The sequence below is a fragment of the Anopheles funestus genome, chromosome X (assembly GCF_943734845.2).
Source record: "Anopheles funestus chromosome X, idAnoFuneDA-416_04, whole genome shotgun sequence".
Lineage (NCBI taxonomy): Eukaryota > Metazoa > Arthropoda > Insecta > Diptera > Culicidae > Anopheles > Anopheles funestus.
The window spans coordinates 22,052,224-22,071,608 of record NC_064597.1 but is presented as its reverse complement, the minus strand read 5'-3'; the positions used below and the strand labels follow the sequence as shown (position 1 = coordinate 22,071,608).

Sequence of the window (19,385 nt, the reverse complement as noted above, 5' to 3'; positions counted from 1 at the left end):
CAGACTGCTACATTTGTTAAAATGCATGACAAACTATTTGATATTATTGAACACATGTTATGTAAAACAAGGATTTGCTCTGCTAAGGTATGGTACACAAGTAACAATTGACGCCTTGCTCGTGAGCAAAGGCGGTGAGAAGGGAAGAGAAACAAAGAGAGGAAGAGCAGTGGTGAGTTTAACTGCACGATTTGGTTAAGGAGTGAAAGAGATAGAACGTAGAAAGAAAGAGAAAGACTGAGAACGATGCGATGACAATTTGGAATTGTGAACATAAACAAACCGGCATCATCAAGCGATCATCAGGTTATCACCAAGTTCTGAGTGAAATACATTTTTATACTGTTTTTTTATAAATAATAGTGAGAAAATGGAAAACTTGAAACGCATGAAGAAAAGTGGAATGCAAAGTAAGATTGGCAACAGGTTAAGAGAGCAGTGCGAACGCAAATGGGAGGCTGAAAACCAACCAGGAACCAGCGGACGCCAAGAAACACCATTAAGTATGTGTTTCAATATTTCAATAAACGCCGTGACTATTTTCGTGTGATAGAGTGACTTTGTGTTTTTGTTTATTAAACCAAGGGTTTTCTTTATTTTTCTAGTATGTGTTGTGTCTATGTGCTGTCAATCCCTGAACATTGTGCTAAGTTATGTGCATGAACATTCGTGATTCTCCTGTGGTTTCATGAACATAATTTAATCTTTATTTCTAGTTTTTGATCCTAACGTTCCAGCTGAGGATTTTGTGGAAGAGATTGATGATAATGTTGGCGTGCTAGAGGGCGATGAGTTCGAGGAAGAATGGCTGGAACAGTCGCTTATAGAGAGCGACGAAGACGAAGAATACCAGCCTACTTATGCAAACGATGATGAATCGCAGCGAAATGAGGCGTTTAAATTGAAACTGCGAATGCGGGCCCTTTCGCATCGTATAAGACATACCGCTTTAAACGATTTGTTGGCAATTATTCGTGAATCTACGGACTATCATGTACCTAAAGATTCGAGAACTTTTTTGAAGACCCCCATTGATGTAGGGAAGGGACTTACTACGGCGTCAGGTGGCCAACTTTGGTACCAAGGGATACAAAAAGCTCTGCAGTATCATTTTAAGTAATATTTTGTAATATGAAGCATTTAATTGACTTTATATTGTGAAGTCAAGCATCATTATTATATTTTTATTTTATTGAATAAAAGATCTCTCCTTCCACTACATAAAAGTGGACCAACTCAGCTGTGGCCGATAATGATCCAACTTCACGATTTGCCGGAAGTGCCAATCTTGGTAATAGGGATATATTTCGGCTTGGCGAAACCGAAAACGTAGAAGAGTACTTGAGGCCACTAGCGACTGATTTGAACCACATTTTGGAAAACGGAGTTGTTATCAACAACAACAAAATTCATGTGAGCATAAGAGCTTTCATTGATGATTCTCCAGCCCGAGCATTTATTAAAGGAAAGCTATGTTAAGAAAACATAAAATGATCTTTGTGTATCTTTGATAATTTATTTGTATTTTTAGGAGTTGCCAATTACAATGCTGCTAATGGCTGCATAAAATGTAAAATTGTGGGAAGACGTGTATCTGACAGAATGACTTTTGTAGGGAAAGCAGAAGAAAGGACTGACGCGGAATTTAGAAGTGGGCAATATACTATTGCGCATCAGAAACATCCAACGCCACTTTTAAATGTCAAAGGATTCGATATGGTGAAAACTGTAACTGTAGCAGGCGATCTACACTTATTGCATATAGGAATTATGAAGAGGCTTTTGGAAGGCTATGTAGATGGTAACTTAACGCCAGTTCAGAAATGGACGGTAGAGGAACAAAAGGAAATCTCTGATATATTAGTTAGGACATCATTACGAGTAGAGATACATAGAGTAATGAGGTCCCTGAAGTATCTCAAATATTGGAAGGGGTCTGAATAACGCACTTTTTTGAATCATATTAGCATACCATTGCTAAGAGGAAGAATTCACGATAATGAATATCGACATTTTAGGCTGCTCTATGTCGGAGTAACATTACTGTCTAGTGAACATTTTAAAGGACATTGGAAATTCGCGGCAGATTTATTGGAACAGTTTGTTATTTTATTCAGGTTTCATTATGATAAATCTTATATAAATAGTAATGTTCATAATCTGTTACACATAGGAGACGATGTACAAGCATTCGGGTCCCTTGCAACCTTATCTTCCTATCCCTTTGAAGGGAAACTACAATTTATTAAAGGGTTAGTTAGAACAGGTCATAGGACGTTATCACAAGTAGTCAGTAGGTTAAGTCAGTAGGTTAAACGATATTAGGCAAGATGAAGCATACCGTTTTATCAAGCTAAAGCAACTAGCTACTTCCAATTTTTGGAATTTTCCCAACAGGAAACTGTTCAATATCGCCGTGCTCTGTGCGCCGTTGTCTACAGTTCGAAACTGACATTTCGATTTCGATTTCGATCGACTCATCAAGGCTTACGCGATGCCGCGGTGAATTTTGTTCATCCGAAATAAACATTTGTTCACGAGTTTTCGATTTCGATCGTAATCGAAAGCTTATACGATTCCACCCAGTGTTACATGGTTTAATCGACCTGCCGTGTGAGGAAGTATTCGAGATACTCAAATCTGAAAACTTGTTTCCAACGAGCGTGAAAAAACTCAACATAAAGAATAAGAGGTACGACGACCATGCGGTGTATTTATTACACTTTCGTGCAGCCACAATCAACCTACATTTTTTGAAGCAAATCAGAGGACTAGCCCATTGCGTAGTATCATGGAGCTACTGTCTAGTATAAACATACAACGCTATTGGATACATTTGTCGCATTTTTGATCAAAGCAAATAAAGTGATAATAATGGATGTTTTGGCCGCTGTGAAAAGCTAGACCGAGCTGAAAAAGATAACGGAAGACGAGCAGCGTTTGGTTCGGTTGTTGCAGGAAGCGGAAATTTTACCACCCGTTCAATTGTGCAACAAGTGCAATCGCCGGATGAAATTGAAAGCAACTCGGAAGGCAAATTCTTGCAAGTGGATTTGCAAGCCTACATCAAGTTGCACGGGGTGGGAATGTGCTGTCCGTACGGACAGCATTTTTAAAAATTCCCGTTTATCTCTGTCTAAGTTGATAGAGATAACGTATGAATGGTCGCGGGATACGAAGCGATCCAGCGCTGCAGCCGAGTGTGGGGCAGGCAAGAGTGCCATTGGGAAGTGGTTCTCTATTCTGCGGGAAGTATCATTTTGAACCGGGCGCATTTTGAATGTAGCCAGGGGCAAATTGGTGGGGATGGATTAACCGTCGAAATTGACGAATCCGTCCTCACCAAAAGGAAATAAAATCGCGGTCGCGTCTCAGCCAACAACCAAGTCTGGGTGGTTGGCGGCATCTGTCACGAAACGCGAGCAATTTTTTTGGAGCTGGTTGAGCAACGTGATGCTGCAACATTACACCGCATCATCAACCAGCATGTGGCTCCGGGTACAACGATCGTGAGCGATGGTTGGCGTGCATATAATGGAATTGATCAGCACGGTTTTATTCACGAAACCATAAACCATTTTGTGGACCCAAGCGATCCTTTTGTGCACACACAAAATATTGAAAATTTGTGGCGCTGGGTTAAGCCCTTTATTCGATCAAAGGCACAAAGCGAGGAGTGCTGATTAAATACATACGCGAGTACGAAATGAAACGCCAGAACCAGAACAGGTTCCTGAGTGTGTAGCAGGCCATCAAAGCAGTTCAAGATTTTGCGTAAAGGTTCGATAACCAATATCTATAAGCGATCATGTTATAGTAACTTATCTTACCATACGTTGTTCAAGCCGAATTAGGATATATGTAAATGATTTTCACAAATTAATGAGAGTGTGTAATGAAAATTGTGTAACTTATTTATTTTTCCTTTTTATTCTGCAGGTAATATGCACGCCATCAAGATCGGTCTGGATCAAGCATAAGTTTTCCTAAATATTTCATTTTTACTTCCAAATGCATTATTAACACCGACGAACCGACGTGGCACTTGCGTCACAAAAGTGTCCAACATGAAGAAACTGTCATTTTCAAATGAAGCGATAGCTTCTGTCAAAGAAGGCTCTGTTGACATCTGGTTAGATGACAACAACGGTTAAAATACAAAATGGGTAGGAAGCGCGAGGCAAGTTTCTGTGCATATAATTGTGCAAAAAATGCAAGTAAATCATTTTATACCTTTCCAAATAAAAAAGAGAGATGTGAGAAGTGGATCAAATATTGCGAGTCTTTGGAATTGGAGGAAAAATATGAAAAAGGTGGTCTTCAAGCTTTGAGAAAGAAAATGTTATGTTCAGATCATTTCTTCTACGATGCGCTGGTAGATCCTCACAGAACAGATAAAGGGTAACTATAATAAATAATTCTATCAGTTAACCAGACTAAAATCAATTTTCATAGGCTCAAGGTAATTGCAATCCCGTCCGTCGATTTTGTGCTGAGAGACATGGTAAATGCGAGCACATCTGAAAAAACCATCGAAAAAGGGGATGATACTAACGATACGATTATGGCGTTGGACAGCGAATATGTAACAGGAGCCGATTCTGATTGTAGTAATACAGTAACCAATGTAGTAATACAGTAACCAACCAGGAACGCAGTGTAGTTAAAGAAATCAGTAAAAAAAATGATGGACAAACGAAACGCATGGTGGATGCTTATAGCCAAACCGAACAGAATAGAAATGAACATGAACAGCTTTTGGAAACCATTAAAATACTCAAAAACAAACTAACAAACTTAGAAAGAACGAACGAAGAGACGGGTATGTTTTATGGAGAAAAACAAGCGAAAAATTGTTACACTGAACCAAGACCTTAAGCGATTCCGAAAACGAAGAGGGCTTGGTGACTATTTACTACAACGACTAGAGCAGAATGTGGTAATGTATGACAGCCTTCGAAACTCCGAAAAATTAAATACGGCAAGGCGGTTTCGCAAACAAATGAAGAAGTTTGCAGTGTCGCTATATATGAGTGGTCCCCGTACATATCGAATGATACAAACATCAAAAGTGTCCATCAAACGATGGACCAGTGAAGTAAGCTTCGAACCCGGTTTGAATGCTTCAACCCTCAAGGCAATGAAAGAAAAATGTCGTAACTTAAGTGAAATTGAAAAAAACGTTGTAGTTGCCATAGACGGAATGAAAATTTGAGTTATTTCACAAAATCGGTCAAATTTCATGGCCTTCCGGACGATGGCTTGAAGAAACCAAACGAGCGCAATAGGTCTTCGGTATTGGCAACAGAAGCCGTAGTAGTAATGGTGCGTGGCATTTATAAACCGTTTAAACAGGTATGAACCAATATTACATTTTTTTAAAATAAATTTCCCTCACAGTTAATAGAATGACCGTTGGATAGCAAAAACTTCACTCCCTCACGTATAGTATATTGAGAAACCCCGGCCGTCTTGAAATAATTTAAATTAAGAGTATATCACCATATTAATATTCATGTATCTAAATTTTAAATGGCTTATACTGTTTTTAAGGTTTGGATATTTCATCACTTGCAACACATTAGGAAGCAGCGCGCAATTGAACGTAATTAAAAATACTATCCGAGCTATTAGGGAAACTGAACTAAATCCTCTGGTATTGACGATGGATCAATATGCAACGAACATCAAAATGGCAAAAGAAGCAGGAGTTACTATTGAAATGCCATATTTCTATGTTGATGACACGCCGATTTTTATTTGGTGGAATCCGCCACATTTAACAAAAAGCACACGCAACATGATTCAAAAGCACAATGCCTTGTTAAACAACAATTTGGCAAGTTTCGTGGACATCGAGAATCTCTACGAAATTGATTCGTTATCCAACCCGAGACTTGTGCCGAGATTGACCGAAAAGCACATAAAAGTCCCTCCATTTTAACCAATGAATGTCTCACTTGCTACAAGAAGACTCAGTCAATCAGTAGCTAGCGGGATTAGATACTACGTCGGAACAGGCAACGTGAGCTTTGCAGACTGCTACATTTGTTAAAATGCATGACAAACTATTTGATATTATTGAACACATGTTATGTAAAACAAGGATTTGCTCTGCTAAGGTATGGTACACAAGTAACAATTGACGCCTTGCTCGTGAGCAAAGGCGGTGAGAAGGGAAGAGAAACAAAGAGAGGAAGAGCAGTGGTGAGTTTAACTGCACGATTTGGTTAAGGAGTGAAAGAGATAGAACGTAGAAAGAAAGAGAAAGACTGAGAACGATGCGATGACAATTTGGAATTGTGAACATAAACAAACCGGCATCATCAAGCGATCATCAGGTTATCACCAAGTTCTGAGTGAAATACATTTTTATACTGTTTTTTTATAAATAATAGTGAGAAAATGGAAAACTTGAAACGCATGAAGAAAAGTGGAATGCAAAGTAAGATTGGCAACAGGTTAAGAGAGCAGTGCGAACGCAAATGGGAGGCTGAAAACCAACCAGGAACCAGCGGACGCCAAGAAACACCATTAAGTATGTGTTTCAATATTTCAATAAACGCCGTGACTATTTTCGTGTGATAGAGTGACTTTGTGTTTTTGTTTATTAAACCAAGGGTTTTCTTTATTTTTCTAGTATGTGTTGTGTCTATGTGCTGTCAATCCCTGAACATTGTGCTAAGTTATGTGCATGAACATTCGTGATTCTCCTGTGGTTTCATGAACATAATTTAATCTTTATTTCTAGTTTTTGATCCTAACGTTCCAGCTGAGGATTTTGTGGAAGAGATTGATGATAATGTTGGCGTGCTAGAGGGCGATGAGTTCGAGGAAGAATGGCTGGAACAGTCGCTTATAGAGAGCGACGAAGACGAAGAATACCAGCCTACTTATGCAAACGATGATGAATCGCAGCGAAATGAGGCGTTTAAATTGAAACTGCGAATGCGGGCCCTTTCGCATCGTATAAGACATACCGCTTTAAACGATTTGTTGGCAATTATTCGTGAATCTACGGACTATCATGTACCTAAAGATTCGAGAACTTTTTTGAAGACCCCCATTGATGTAGGGAAGGGACTTACTACGGCGTCAGGTGGCCAACTTTGGTACCAAGGGATACAAAAAGCTCTGCAGTATCATTTTAAGTAATATTTTGTAATATGAAGCATTTAATTGACTTTATATTGTGAAGTCAAGCATCATTATTATATTTTTATTTTATTGAATAAAAGATCTCTCCTTCCACTACATAAAAGTGGACCAACTCAGCTGTGGCCGATAATGATCCAACTTCACGATTTGCCGGAAGTGCCAATCTTGGTAATAGGGATATATTTCGGCTTGGCGAAACCGAAAACGTAGAAGAGTACTTGAGGCCACTAGCGACTGATTTGAACCACATTTTGGAAAACGGAGTTGTTATCAACAACAACAAAATTCATGTGAGCATAAGAGCTTTCATTGATGATTCTCCAGCCCGAGCATTTATTAAAGGAAAGCTATGTTAAGAAAACATAAAATGATCTTTGTGTATCTTTGATAATTTATTTGTATTTTTAGGAGTTGCCAATTACAATGCTGCTAATGGCTGCATAAAATGTAAAATTGTGGGAAGACGTGTATCTGACAGAATGACTTTTGTAGGGAAAGCAGAAGAAAGGACTGACGCGGAATTTAGAAGTGGGCAATATACTATTGCGCATCAGAAACATCCAACGCCACTTTTAAATGTCAAAGGATTCGATATGGTGAAAACTGTAACTGTAGCAGGCGATCTACACTTATTGCATATAGGAATTATGAAGAGGCTTTTGGAAGGCTATGTAGATGGTAACTTAACGCCAGTTCAGAAATGGACGGTAGAGGAACAAAAGGAAATCTCTGATATATTAGTTAGGACATCATTACGAGTAGAGATACATAGAGTAATGAGGTCCCTGAAGTATCTCAAATATTGGAAGGGGTCTGAATAACGCACTTTTTTGAATCATATTAGCATACCATTGCTAAGAGGAAGAATTCACGATAATGAATATCGACATTTTAGGCTGCTCTATGTCGGAGTAACATTACTGTCTAGTGAACATTTTAAAGGACATTGGAAATTCGCGGCAGATTTATTGGAACAGTTTGTTATTTTATTCAGGTTTCATTATGATAAATCTTATATAAATAGTAATGTTCATAATCTGTTACACATAGGAGACGATGTACAAGCATTCGGGTCCCTTGCAACCTTATCTTCCTATCCCTTTGAAGGGAAACTACAATTTATTAAAGGGTTAGTTAGAACAGGTCATAGGACGTTATCACAAGTAGTCAGTAGGTTAAGTCAGTAGGTTAAACGATATTAGGCAAGATGAAGCATACCGTTTTATCAAGCTAAAGCAACTAGCTACTTCCAATTTTTGGAATTTTCCCAACAGGAAACTGTTCAATATCGCCGTGCTCTGCTTTCTAGCTTTCAACCAAAAATTTTTAAAATTTTTGATCAAAAACAAAGTGGGTGTTAAAACGAAGCTGAAACGATGTTTCGAATATGATCTTTTCGACGACGGTATTTGTCAGTCATTTTTGTTACAGGGTATCCCGCAATTTTTTGACACTTTCCCAAAATCTTTTGACACTTTCCCAGAGATTTTTGATTTCGTCCCATAATCTTTTAGAGATGAGAATAACGACTCTTTTCAGTGAGTCAACTCAGAGTGAATGAGTCGGTATAAGGATTATGATAAATCTTATATAAATAGTAATGTTCATAATCTGTTACACATAGGAGACGATGTACAATCATTCGGGTCCCTTGCAACCTTATCTTCCTATCCCTTTGAAGGGAAACTACAATTTATTAAAGGGTTAGTTAGAACAGGTCATAGGACGTTATCACAAGTAGTCAGTAGGTTAATCGAGCTAAGGGAATTAGAAACAAATATGAATAACGATAACAATGTTTATCCAATAATGACGAATAGAAAAAAAGAGGTAATAATAACTTTAAAGTCTAGATTTATTTTAAGAAAAAGTGATAGAAACGTATGGTTTTTGACTAATAATAATAAAATCATAAGATATAGCAGCGTTAAAGAGGTATCAGGAGCGCACGTTATAGAAGGACAGCATTTGTTAGAAACAAAATCAGCTTTAATCTGCCGATTCGCTCAGAACTAATATATAATTTCGAAGGTAATTTGGAAAATATTTCAGACGATACAGTTCAGGTTCATATAAAGAACGTAAAACTAAAATTTGTAACAGTTAATGTGAATGAGGGTACGTTTCATTTCAGCCCACTGTTACATACATTAATAGAGTCTTCAGAAGAGAGTTTTTAGAAAGACTTCATGTTCAATACCAGTTAGTTATAGTTAAAAGTAAAAGTTAGATGAGTGTTATACAGTCACACGCATGCACTACAAGTGTCTTACATGTACATAATTAGCTTGTAATTGTAAGTTAAGGTTTCAGGAAACATTTTTGCTAGTAAAATGTATAAGGACTTATTTTCAAACGAAATATAAATAGTAAAAAAATAAAGGAAGAGATATTATTATCTATTTGCGTCAAGGAACTTTGTTTACATTTTTGTATCATAGTTAACCTATTCTAACTTAAATTGTTATCAGTCTGATTCTTCTGAATGACATAGTTTCTGCTTTTTGTTTGGTGGCAATTTGTTATGTGTTCCCGTATTGCGGAGTTTTTTTGAGAAAAATTGTTTAACGTATTCGTCGGTTAGTTGTGACATTTCGTTCCCTCCAATGAATTTAAAAGTATTTAAAACGAGAGTGTAGTTTGAGAAATATATTTTTGATTCATTCAAACCTCGTCCTGTCCAGCTGCATTTCTTCAAAAATTCCCTTTCGAAAAACAATTGTAGTGCGAAGTTCAAGCGTCTGTCGATATCCTTTACTTGCGAAAGCATGTTAATTACTTGAGAATCAACATACCCCATATATGTTGCCTCTCGTAGTTCTTCATTAAAATGAATCAGACCTTCTTCATAATCAATTTTTTCAAAATGAAAATCGCGCGGAGGTGTTAATTCATTTGTATGTACTTGCGTTAAAATAAGTTCTATTTGAGGGGATACTTTCTCTAACATTTTTAAAACAATATAGACCTTTCGTTCTATTCGTCCCCTTGAGTTAACCCCGCGTACGATAATTTCGGTTTGGGAATATAAGAGATATTTGAGGAACACATCGACGATGACTGTGATGAAGTTACAGGAGATGGGGGAACATGGGCATTAATTTCAACTAATGGGGACGTTTTGGGTACCGATCGGGATGTGGATGGTTGTTCAGCTCTGGCGGGAACTAATAACTTATTTTCAAAAATCTTCATCGCTGAACTGGATGCTGGTTTGTTGTTGTTGTTGTTGTCGTTGGTGTTTTATGTCGTTGTTATGTTATGTCGTGACATAACCAACCCGTTATGTCAAGATTTTTTGGAAAATTTGTTTTCTGAAATACCACAATTACTTTGGTCACTAACAAGGACTTCAACAAATTAATCGTTATCGGAAAAAAAACCGTTCTACGCAAAAAACCCAAATTCTTCCCCACTGGACACATCCAAGCCGCTAGAAATAACTACGAGAGAATTGAACGGCCTGTTGTATGTGGCTGGAGCAGCAGTCCGTAAATTGCCTCATAAGAAATGTGTCCACAATTTAGTGCAGCAAAGAAAAAACGATATTAGGCAAGATGAAGCATACCGTTTTATCAAGCTAAAGCAACTAGCTACTTCCAATTTTTGGAATTTTCCCAACTGGAAACTGTTCAATATCGCCGTGCTCTGCTTTCTAGCTTTCAACCAAAAATTTTTAAAATTTTTGATCAAAAACAAAGTGGGTGTTAAAACGAAGCTGAAACGATGTTTCGAATATGATCTTTTCGACGACGGTATTTGTCAGTCATTTTTGTTACAGGGTATCCCGCAATTTTTTGACACTTTCCCAAAATCTTTTGACGCTTTCCCAGAGATTTTTGATTTCGTCCCATGGTTTTTTAACAGTTTCCCAATTATTTTTGAATGTTACTTTATGGAGCTAATTTCTTCCCTAAAGTTCTTAGCACGCGGAGTACTTCTGAGTAGCTATTTAAATATTAGATTGGAAGAACTCAAATAATCAGGGTGTGTATAAATATAGGTAAACAATATCATCTCTATATTTAAAAAAAAATAATTCCAAAGAACTTCATAATTTTCATTTTCTGACACGTGCAACAAATCAAAACAAGTAGAAACAATGTTTTTCGGGGATTTTGTTTACTACTACTGACTTGACTGTTTTCCTGGTGGTGGGTCATGTTGCTTCCATGCCCTAAGTTTGTTTAAGCTAGGTTTTTATGTACCTGTTTTGCATCAATTGACTACTGTTTTACGTACGTTAACATTCAATTTTAAAGAAAATCGTCACACACGATTGTGCAAGATCATCACCTCCCTTCCTCCTTTGACCCCTGGTCACTCGTTTTGAAATCCATACATGAGCCTCAACCCGATCAGTTCTTTGGCGATTTGTTCCCTAAGATCCTTAACTTAGGGATGATTCGCTAACTATCATTCCACTTAGGGCATGGAAGCAACATGACCCACCACCAGGAAAACAGTCAAGTCAGTAGTAGTAAACAAAATCCCCGAAAAAAATTATTTCTACTTGTTTTGATTTGTTGCACGTGTCAGAAAATGAAATATGAAGTTCTTTTGAAATACATTTTTTTAATATAGAGATGATTTTGTTTACCTATGTTTATACACACCCTAATTATTTGAGTTCTTCCAATCTAATATTTAAATAGCAACTCAGAAGTACGCCGCGTGCTAAGAACTTTAGGGAAGAAATTAGCTCCATAAAGTAACATTTAAAAATAATTGGGAAACTGTTAAAAAACCATGGGACGAAATCAAAAATCTCTGGGAAAGCGTCAAAAGATTATGGGACGAAATCAAAAATCTCTGGGAAAGTGTCAAAAGATTATGGAACGAAATCAAAAATCTCTGGGAAAGTGTGAAAAGATTATGGGACGAAATCAAAAATCTCTGGGAAAGTGTCAAAAAATTGCGGGATACCCTGTAATTTCTTTCAAGCAGGCTGGCTAATGCTAAGAAGAGGATGTATAAATTATTATTTTTAATTATTTTATTAATAAATTAAAATTTTTAAATGTAAAACGTCCTCTATCTTGGAACTCCGTATCCTACCTCCACGTGGTGCTGGCTAGAATATGGTGTCTGCTATAGACCATCATATACTAACAGTTTTATTTTATAACCATTGTGCAGGGTACTGCACGCGAAGGCATAAGCTGTACAATTATTTTTTAATTCACCGGACCGTATGAGGCCCAATCAAACCTATTTTATTAACAAAATGAAGAATCCTTACAGTAATCAAGTAGAATGCCGAGCATCGCGAATATAATTTGATCTGATTCGAAGCGTTCACAAAGGATTAACGGATAACGGATTAAGGAAAAGGGGATTAGCGAAGCCAAAGCTGTAACAATATGACAATGTAATACGGTACGATCCAGCCTCCAAAGCCAACCACACCACAACCATTTTGAAATCAGATTCAGTTCTTAATCGGTTCTACGACTAGCAGTCAACCATCCACTATGAATCGGAAAAATACTAACCGCCCACGCACGATTCGTGCCAAAGAACCCGTTGCGTCTCTAGACGACTTGCCACCACCAACGTCATCAAGGAAGCCTGTCGGACTAGCCAGATCGCTCGGAAAGCCGATCGCCCGTGAAGACATTGCCACTCAGGCTATTGCCTTCCAACCGAGAGCCGTTTCCGTAGCTCCAAGCTCGGAAAAGAACGATCCTATCATGAAATCCTCTAATCTATTAGACTTCCGGGTGACTTCCGGAACTTAAACCAAAAGACTCGGGAAATTTTCCAATGATTATAGCGGATATGTTCAGCTCGCACGTTCATCGTATGAAGCGTCGGTTGCGAGAGACACCAAGTTCGGTAAAACCATCTCCGAATCGCAGTATTACTGCTATTGCGTAGTGCTACTGTGGCGTCGCCTCGTAGCCGTGAGTTGTTCACATGGTATGGAGTATCGTGATCTTCGCGATTTTCTGTACATGCGTATCGCCGAACTCACTGTACCTGACGACATTAATGACTATTTATTAGGAATTGGTGACGTTAGCGATTACAACGGGGTACCGTGGACGCTCAAGATTGGTGTGGATCTGGACACCACACTAGTCTCCGGTCTCTCTGGTCACTACGGCAAGGTATCTGCCGCAAACCACAACTTTTATGAGACCCTCCCCTCGCCTTTCGTGGCTATAGCACATATATTGCAAGATTACGCGCTCTCTGTTGCGCCAAGATCAGCTCCACCACCATCGGCTTGGGACTTACCCACTGCACTGCGCCCAGCAGCGGGTGCAGGAGGAGCCGTAGGGCTCCCAAATCGTAATCTGCTTGGTTGGGATCACGCTAAGCGGATGACGGAGGGACAAAAAAGCAAAGTCCGACCTCCACCTCCACGTGGTGCCGGGTGGAATGGTGCTAGACCGTCGTATCTAGTTTGCATACCAACGGAGGCGGCACGACCCATGCCTGAAGGACTTGTTTTGTATTTAAGAGAAGGATCTGTTTTGGTGATGGTGGGCGACCCAGCCCAGCCCCTTAGTAAGGTTGGGTGAAACCAACTTGAAACGGCGGTTTGGATCAATGGGAAGTCTGCCTCCGTCCTAGTAAAACTTGGCAAGTCTCCAGAAGCGCGCACTCTCTGTCGTCGGTTTGCAAAACCGATGGACCGTAGGTGCAGGTGAACTAGCGCCCTGCTTTACTCCGACCTGGCTCTGAATGTGTTGCCTCATAAGGGCGCACACCAACCCTCGCGTGGCCTCCCTGCTTGCATAGATAACCACGGGGTCATTAAGGGGACTACGGTCTTCAGGCAGTGATAGCGGACTGGAGTTTGGACCCAACTGAAAGAAAGAAAGAACTCGAATCAAAATTTTACCATATCGCTAAGGAGCACTGCTAAGGAGCAGTGCATCGCGGAGCTATCGGCCTTGGAAAAGGCCAAGATGCTTCGCGAGCAAGAAGGTGAAGACCGCGAGGCACTAAAGGAGGCTGCCGATCAGCACATGCAGTGCTTCCGCGAATACGTCTCTTCGCTGAAAGGGGGCGAGTCAGCCAAGGCTAAGCCGAAGCTGCTCACACAAATCCTGGAGCTGCTGGAGACGTTAACCAAGGAGAACAAGTCGCTACGTAAGCGACTTGAGGCAAAGACCTCAAAGGGGTCTGGGAGAGCGACAAGCACCGTAGCCCAGAAACCTGAGGCACAAGAGTTCGTCCAGCAGACGAAGAAGGGCCGCAAGCCGAAGGCCCAAAAGTCTGCCATGGAGTCGGCCAAGAAGAAGTCGAAAGGCGAAGCGGTCAAGCCTGCAAAGCAGCCAAAGAAGGGAAAGACGGTGGAGCCGCCCAAGAAGGCCGGTCGTAAGACCGGACCGCCGCGGCCGGCGAAGCCGCCAAAGAAGCAGCGACCAGAGGCAGTACTGCTCAGAGCAGGAGAGCCCTCCTCCTATGCATAGATCCTCAAGGGTCTTCGCAACGGGGGACCTCAGAGAGGTAGGAGAGCAGGTCTCCAAGGTCCGAAGGGCCCAAAACGGAGACCTGCTGCTGGAGCTTCGGCGAGGGAAATCGGCTCGTGAGATTGTGCCGGCCCTCGCCAGGCACATTGGAGAAAAGGCCACATTGTGGGCTCTAGCCCAAACAGTTCTGTTGGAGGTCCGTGATGTGGACGAGGTGACCACGTCTGAGGACGTGGCCAAGGCCATTCAGGGCCATTGCGGAGTTGCCGTGCCGTCTGCGGACATACGGCTTCGCAAAGGGCGTGTCCCAGGGACACAAGTGGCCAAACTTACGGTTGGCCACCAGGAAGCCGAGAAACTTCTCAAAAAGGAGAAGTTCAAAGTCGGCTAGTCGATCTGCCCTATAAAAGCAGCACAACGATATACTCGCTGCTTTAAGTGCTGGTGCATAGGGCATCTAAGTTACAGATGCCCTAAAGAGGACAGAAAGAGACCAACAATGTGGACAAAAGGGATACGTCCTGAAAGATTGCCGCAACAAGGCGGCATGCTTGGATTGCAAGGGGGGCAAGGCGTCGGGGCACTCGACTGGAAGCAACGGGTGTCCAAAGCGCCTTGTCGTAAGTAAGCGATAATGGTTAGGTTTCTACAACATAACCAGAACCACTGTGCCGCATCTTACCATTTGATGTGGCAGGTGGCATTGGAGGAGAAGGCTGATGTAGTTCTCGTGGCTGATCCAGTGTTAGGCAAGACGCACAACCGCAACATTTTGTATGCGGAGGATCAGTCAGCTGCAATAGTCACTTGCGGCTCATTCCCCGTCCAGCGGCTTATTCCAACAAGCCAGCCTGGGTTGGTAGCGGCAGTAATAGACGGCATCGTCGTTTGTAGCTGCTACGCGCCACCCAGGTGGACGGTGGAAGAGTTCGGGGCGCTGCTTGACCACATCGTGGTTATGGCGGCGGGTGCGGCGAGGCTGGTCATTGGGAGTGACTTCAATGCCTGGTCTGCCGCATGAGGCAGCCGTATGGCTAGCAGAGGAGAACCGCAGAGGCGACGTGGTGAACAAATGCTCACTGCGTTCGCGTGTCTGGATGCGGTACTCCTAAACGACGGAAGAATACCAACATTCTGGACGCCTGAACGGTCGTCTTTCATTGACCTCACTTTCGTGACGCCGAGAATGGTCCCTTATTCGGATTGGCACGTGCTGCAGACTCACATGCAGAGTGATCATCGGGCAATAGTGTTTGACGTGGGAGCCATGTCGAGCACGGCGCCAGCCGTTCAGAGTCCTGCCGGTCGGTTCAGGATGAGCAAATTCAATGGAGAGTTCTTTAGAGAGGCTCTAGCACTGCAGTTAAAGCAAATCGATGTTGAAGACTCACAGAGCCTGACTTTGACTCTGAATGACGCGTGTGAGGCGGTTATGCCGAGATCATCGGATGGCGGACGTCCGGTACGGGCCCAAGCCTTCTGGTGGACCGAAGAGATCGGTGAACTGCGGCGTGCATGCCTTAGGGCTGGCCGCAGAGCGCAACGCTGACACAGGACGGAGTATTATTCGTTGCGCCGGGGTGAATTTAAAGTCGCCCGCGGTCAGCTCAAGAAGGCTATTGTAGCGAGTAAAAGGAGACTCTTTAGAGAGCAGATAGAGCTGGCAGATAAAATGCCATTTGGTCCGGCCTATCAGATCTTTATGAAAGTTTTGAAGGGGAATAAAACCCCCAGAGAAAGGGATCGTGCTCGGTTGAGCACGATCGTGGACCATCTCTTCCCGGTGCATCCACCGGTGAAATGGCCACCATATAGTGTGGAAGATGATCAACCTCCTATTCCAATCGCCAGTGGTGATATCGTAGCCATTGGGAGGGGGCTAAAGCCTAAAAAGGCACCAGGGATGGATTGTATTCCTAACCCGGCCTTAGCTATAGCCATGATAGAACAGCCTGATGTATTCAGGACTGTTTATCAAAAGGCTCTAAATGGGGGCCTCTTTCCAACGAGTTGTAACCGGCAGTTCTTGGTTTTACAGGGTTTCTCAGGCCAACTCAACACCGTAACACTACATTTCAACAACGTAAAATGTGTATCCGAAAATGTATATCGAATTCGAATCCGGTAACTCTTTTCAACATGGTAAAACTAGGTCTCGAATCCGTAAAATCATTACTCGACACTGGGAAATGCGTACTTGACGAACACGTCGTTGACTGAATGTTTATGATCCCTATTTCGATACTGTCAACATCCGTTACATTTCATTTGTTATAATCAAATGAATATCATCATTTTTGTAAATTATATCTTAAACAATTCATTTATATACACTATAACAATAGTAAACATAAAAAATACTGAATTCATCTTAAGATCCAGTATTTTTTATGTTTACTTCTTCTTCTTGGCTTAACGACCTTACAGGTCATGCCGGCCATTTCTGGCTTACTAGACTTATTTTACCATCATGATTAATGTCCTTCAACAGAACCTTAATCACAGCCAGCTGGCCCAGGACATGCTGATGCAGACTGCTCGGAACGAAGGCTGCGACATAGTGTTGATCGCCGATCCATATCGGATTCCGGAGAACAACGGTAACTGGGTCGCGGATCCGACGGGCAGAGTTGCAGCAGTATCGACAGGAAGATACCCTATCCAACGCATAATCGAGAATCGGCGGGATTACTTCGTCGTGGTCGAAATGCGTGGTATCGTTTTCTGCTCCGTGTATCTACCTCCTGTGGGGTCCGATTTGTCAGTGGAGGATTATCGACGCAAATGGACCGAAATTGCGTCGGTGATTCCGCGGAATCGGGACACCGTGATCGGCGGGGACGTCAACGCCTGGTCAGGAGCGTGGGGAATGGAACGCAGACACAACGATGGAGAACGAGTTCATAGGGGAGCAGTGGTGATGGATGCTATGGCATCACTTGAGCTAGTCTTGTTGAACCGGGGCAACCGGCCAACCTGGAGCAACAACAGTGGCCGTAGTTCCATTATCGACGTTTCCTTCTGCAGCTCGTCTCTTCTGGGGGAAAATAACTGGCGAGTCTGCGACGAAAATCCAAGTGACCACAATACCATCAAGTTTGCGGTCGGGAGGACGACGACGCAGCGTAACCTGGGACACAGTGCACAGCAGGCTTCGGAGAGCAGATGGGCAACCCGGTATTTCAACAAGGACTTGTTCGTTGAAATTTTGGGGTCACTGGACATCTACAACCGCACCCTCTTGGCGGACGAGTTGACGCAGGCAATGTCAACTGCCTGCGACGCGACGATGCCGAGATTGCCAGCAGCACGGGGAGGACGACGATCGGTGTACTGGTGGAATAACGAGATTTCCCAGTTACGTCGCACTTACATCGGGATGCGGAGAAGACTCAGGCGAGCCCGAACGGAAGAGCAGCGACAGGATCGCCGTCCGGCGTACACAGCAGCGAGAGCAGCACTGGAGCAAGCGGTCAAGCGGAGCAAGAAGGAGCAGGGCGATCAACTTCCGGAACAGCTGGGGCCCCACGGATTCGGGCCAGGCTACAAAATCCGGAGGCAGATGTGGCAAGGAGCCCGAGTACCGATGGAACGGGATCCAGCCAAGCTGCAGCACATCGTCGGCGAACTTTTTCCGGTGCAACCGCCCATGGAATGGCCCACGGCAACAGGATTGACGGACGAGGACACGGCACGGGATGCCGTTACCGAGGACGAGCTGGTGAGCATTGCAAAATCGCTCAATCCCCAGCGTGCCCCAGGAGACGACAACATTCCGAACGTGGCCTTGATTGCGGCGATGACGGCGTTTCCACGCGTCTTCATGAGAACGTTCCAGCATTACATCGATTCCGGCCACTTCCCCGTCGAATGGAAGAGGCAACGGCTAGTGCTGTTCTCGAAGGCCGGGAAACCACCCGGAGAATCATCGTCGTACCGGCCAATCTGCCTGCTGAGTGTTCTGGGAAAAGTATTGGAGCGACTCATACAGCGCAGACTTACGGAGCATCTGGATGCAACGGGCGGTCTCGCTGATGCCCAATACGGATTCAGGAAAGGACGCTCAACCATGGATGCCATCAACAGGGTGATTGCCAACGGAAGGGTTGCGCTCGACAAGAAGCGCAGGGGCGATCGACTGTGTGCGATGGTGACAATCGACGTGAAGAACGCCTTCAACACGGCCAACTGGACAGCGATCGGAGCAGCTCTGCAGCGAAGGAACACGCCACCGTACCTCCAGGCGTTGCTGCGGAACTACTTCACGAATCGCACGCTCCACTACGAAACGGATGAAGGAATGGTCTCGTTACCAGTATCGGCAGGCGTCCCGCAGGGTTCGGTCCTAGGACCAACACTGTGGAATGCTATGTACGATGACCTTCTTCGTTTGGAGCTGTTCGGAAAGCGTGCGGACATTATAGGGTTTGCAGACGACGTGGCGTTTACCCTTATCGGGAGGGACCCGCAGGAAATCAGCAACCTTGCTACGAGGAACCTGGAGATGATCGAGCGTTGGATGGATGGAGTGGGATTGAAGCTGGCCCATCAAAAGACCGGCTACATGATCTTCTGCACTCATCACAACCCGCAGGTAGGTCAACTACGTGCGGGGGGACACACGATCGTATCCACGGAATCGCTCAAGTACCTGGGGGTCGAGCTCTGCCGCAAACAGCACCACGGTCGGCATTTGGAGAAGGTTTGCAGCAAGGCATCACGTATCACGAATGTCTTGACCGCTCTGATGCCGAATAAGTGTGGCCCAAAAAGCAGCAGAAGGAGACCCTTGGTTAACGT

The 19,385-nt window shown here is 42.9% G+C and overlaps 2 protein-coding genes across 2 annotated transcripts in view; both read left to right on the top strand.

The window, feature by feature from the left end:
- Positions 1–2,437: 2,437 nt before the first annotated feature.
- Positions 2,438–19,385, top strand: part of LOC125768179 (uncharacterized) — a 460,049-nt gene continuing 443,101 nt past the window's right edge. Inside the window, exon 1 of the mRNA XM_049435512.1 lies at positions 2,438–5,553. The gene's annotated coding sequence lies outside the window, so the exon portion shown is untranslated. The remainder of the gene's footprint in view (positions 5,554–19,385) is intronic.
- Positions 14,079–14,585, top strand: LOC125768238 (transcriptional regulatory protein AlgP-like). The gene has a single exon (XM_049435622.1). It carries the CDS (start codon positions 14,079–14,081, stop codon positions 14,583–14,585), a length of 507 nt encoding a protein of 168 aa, XP_049291579.1.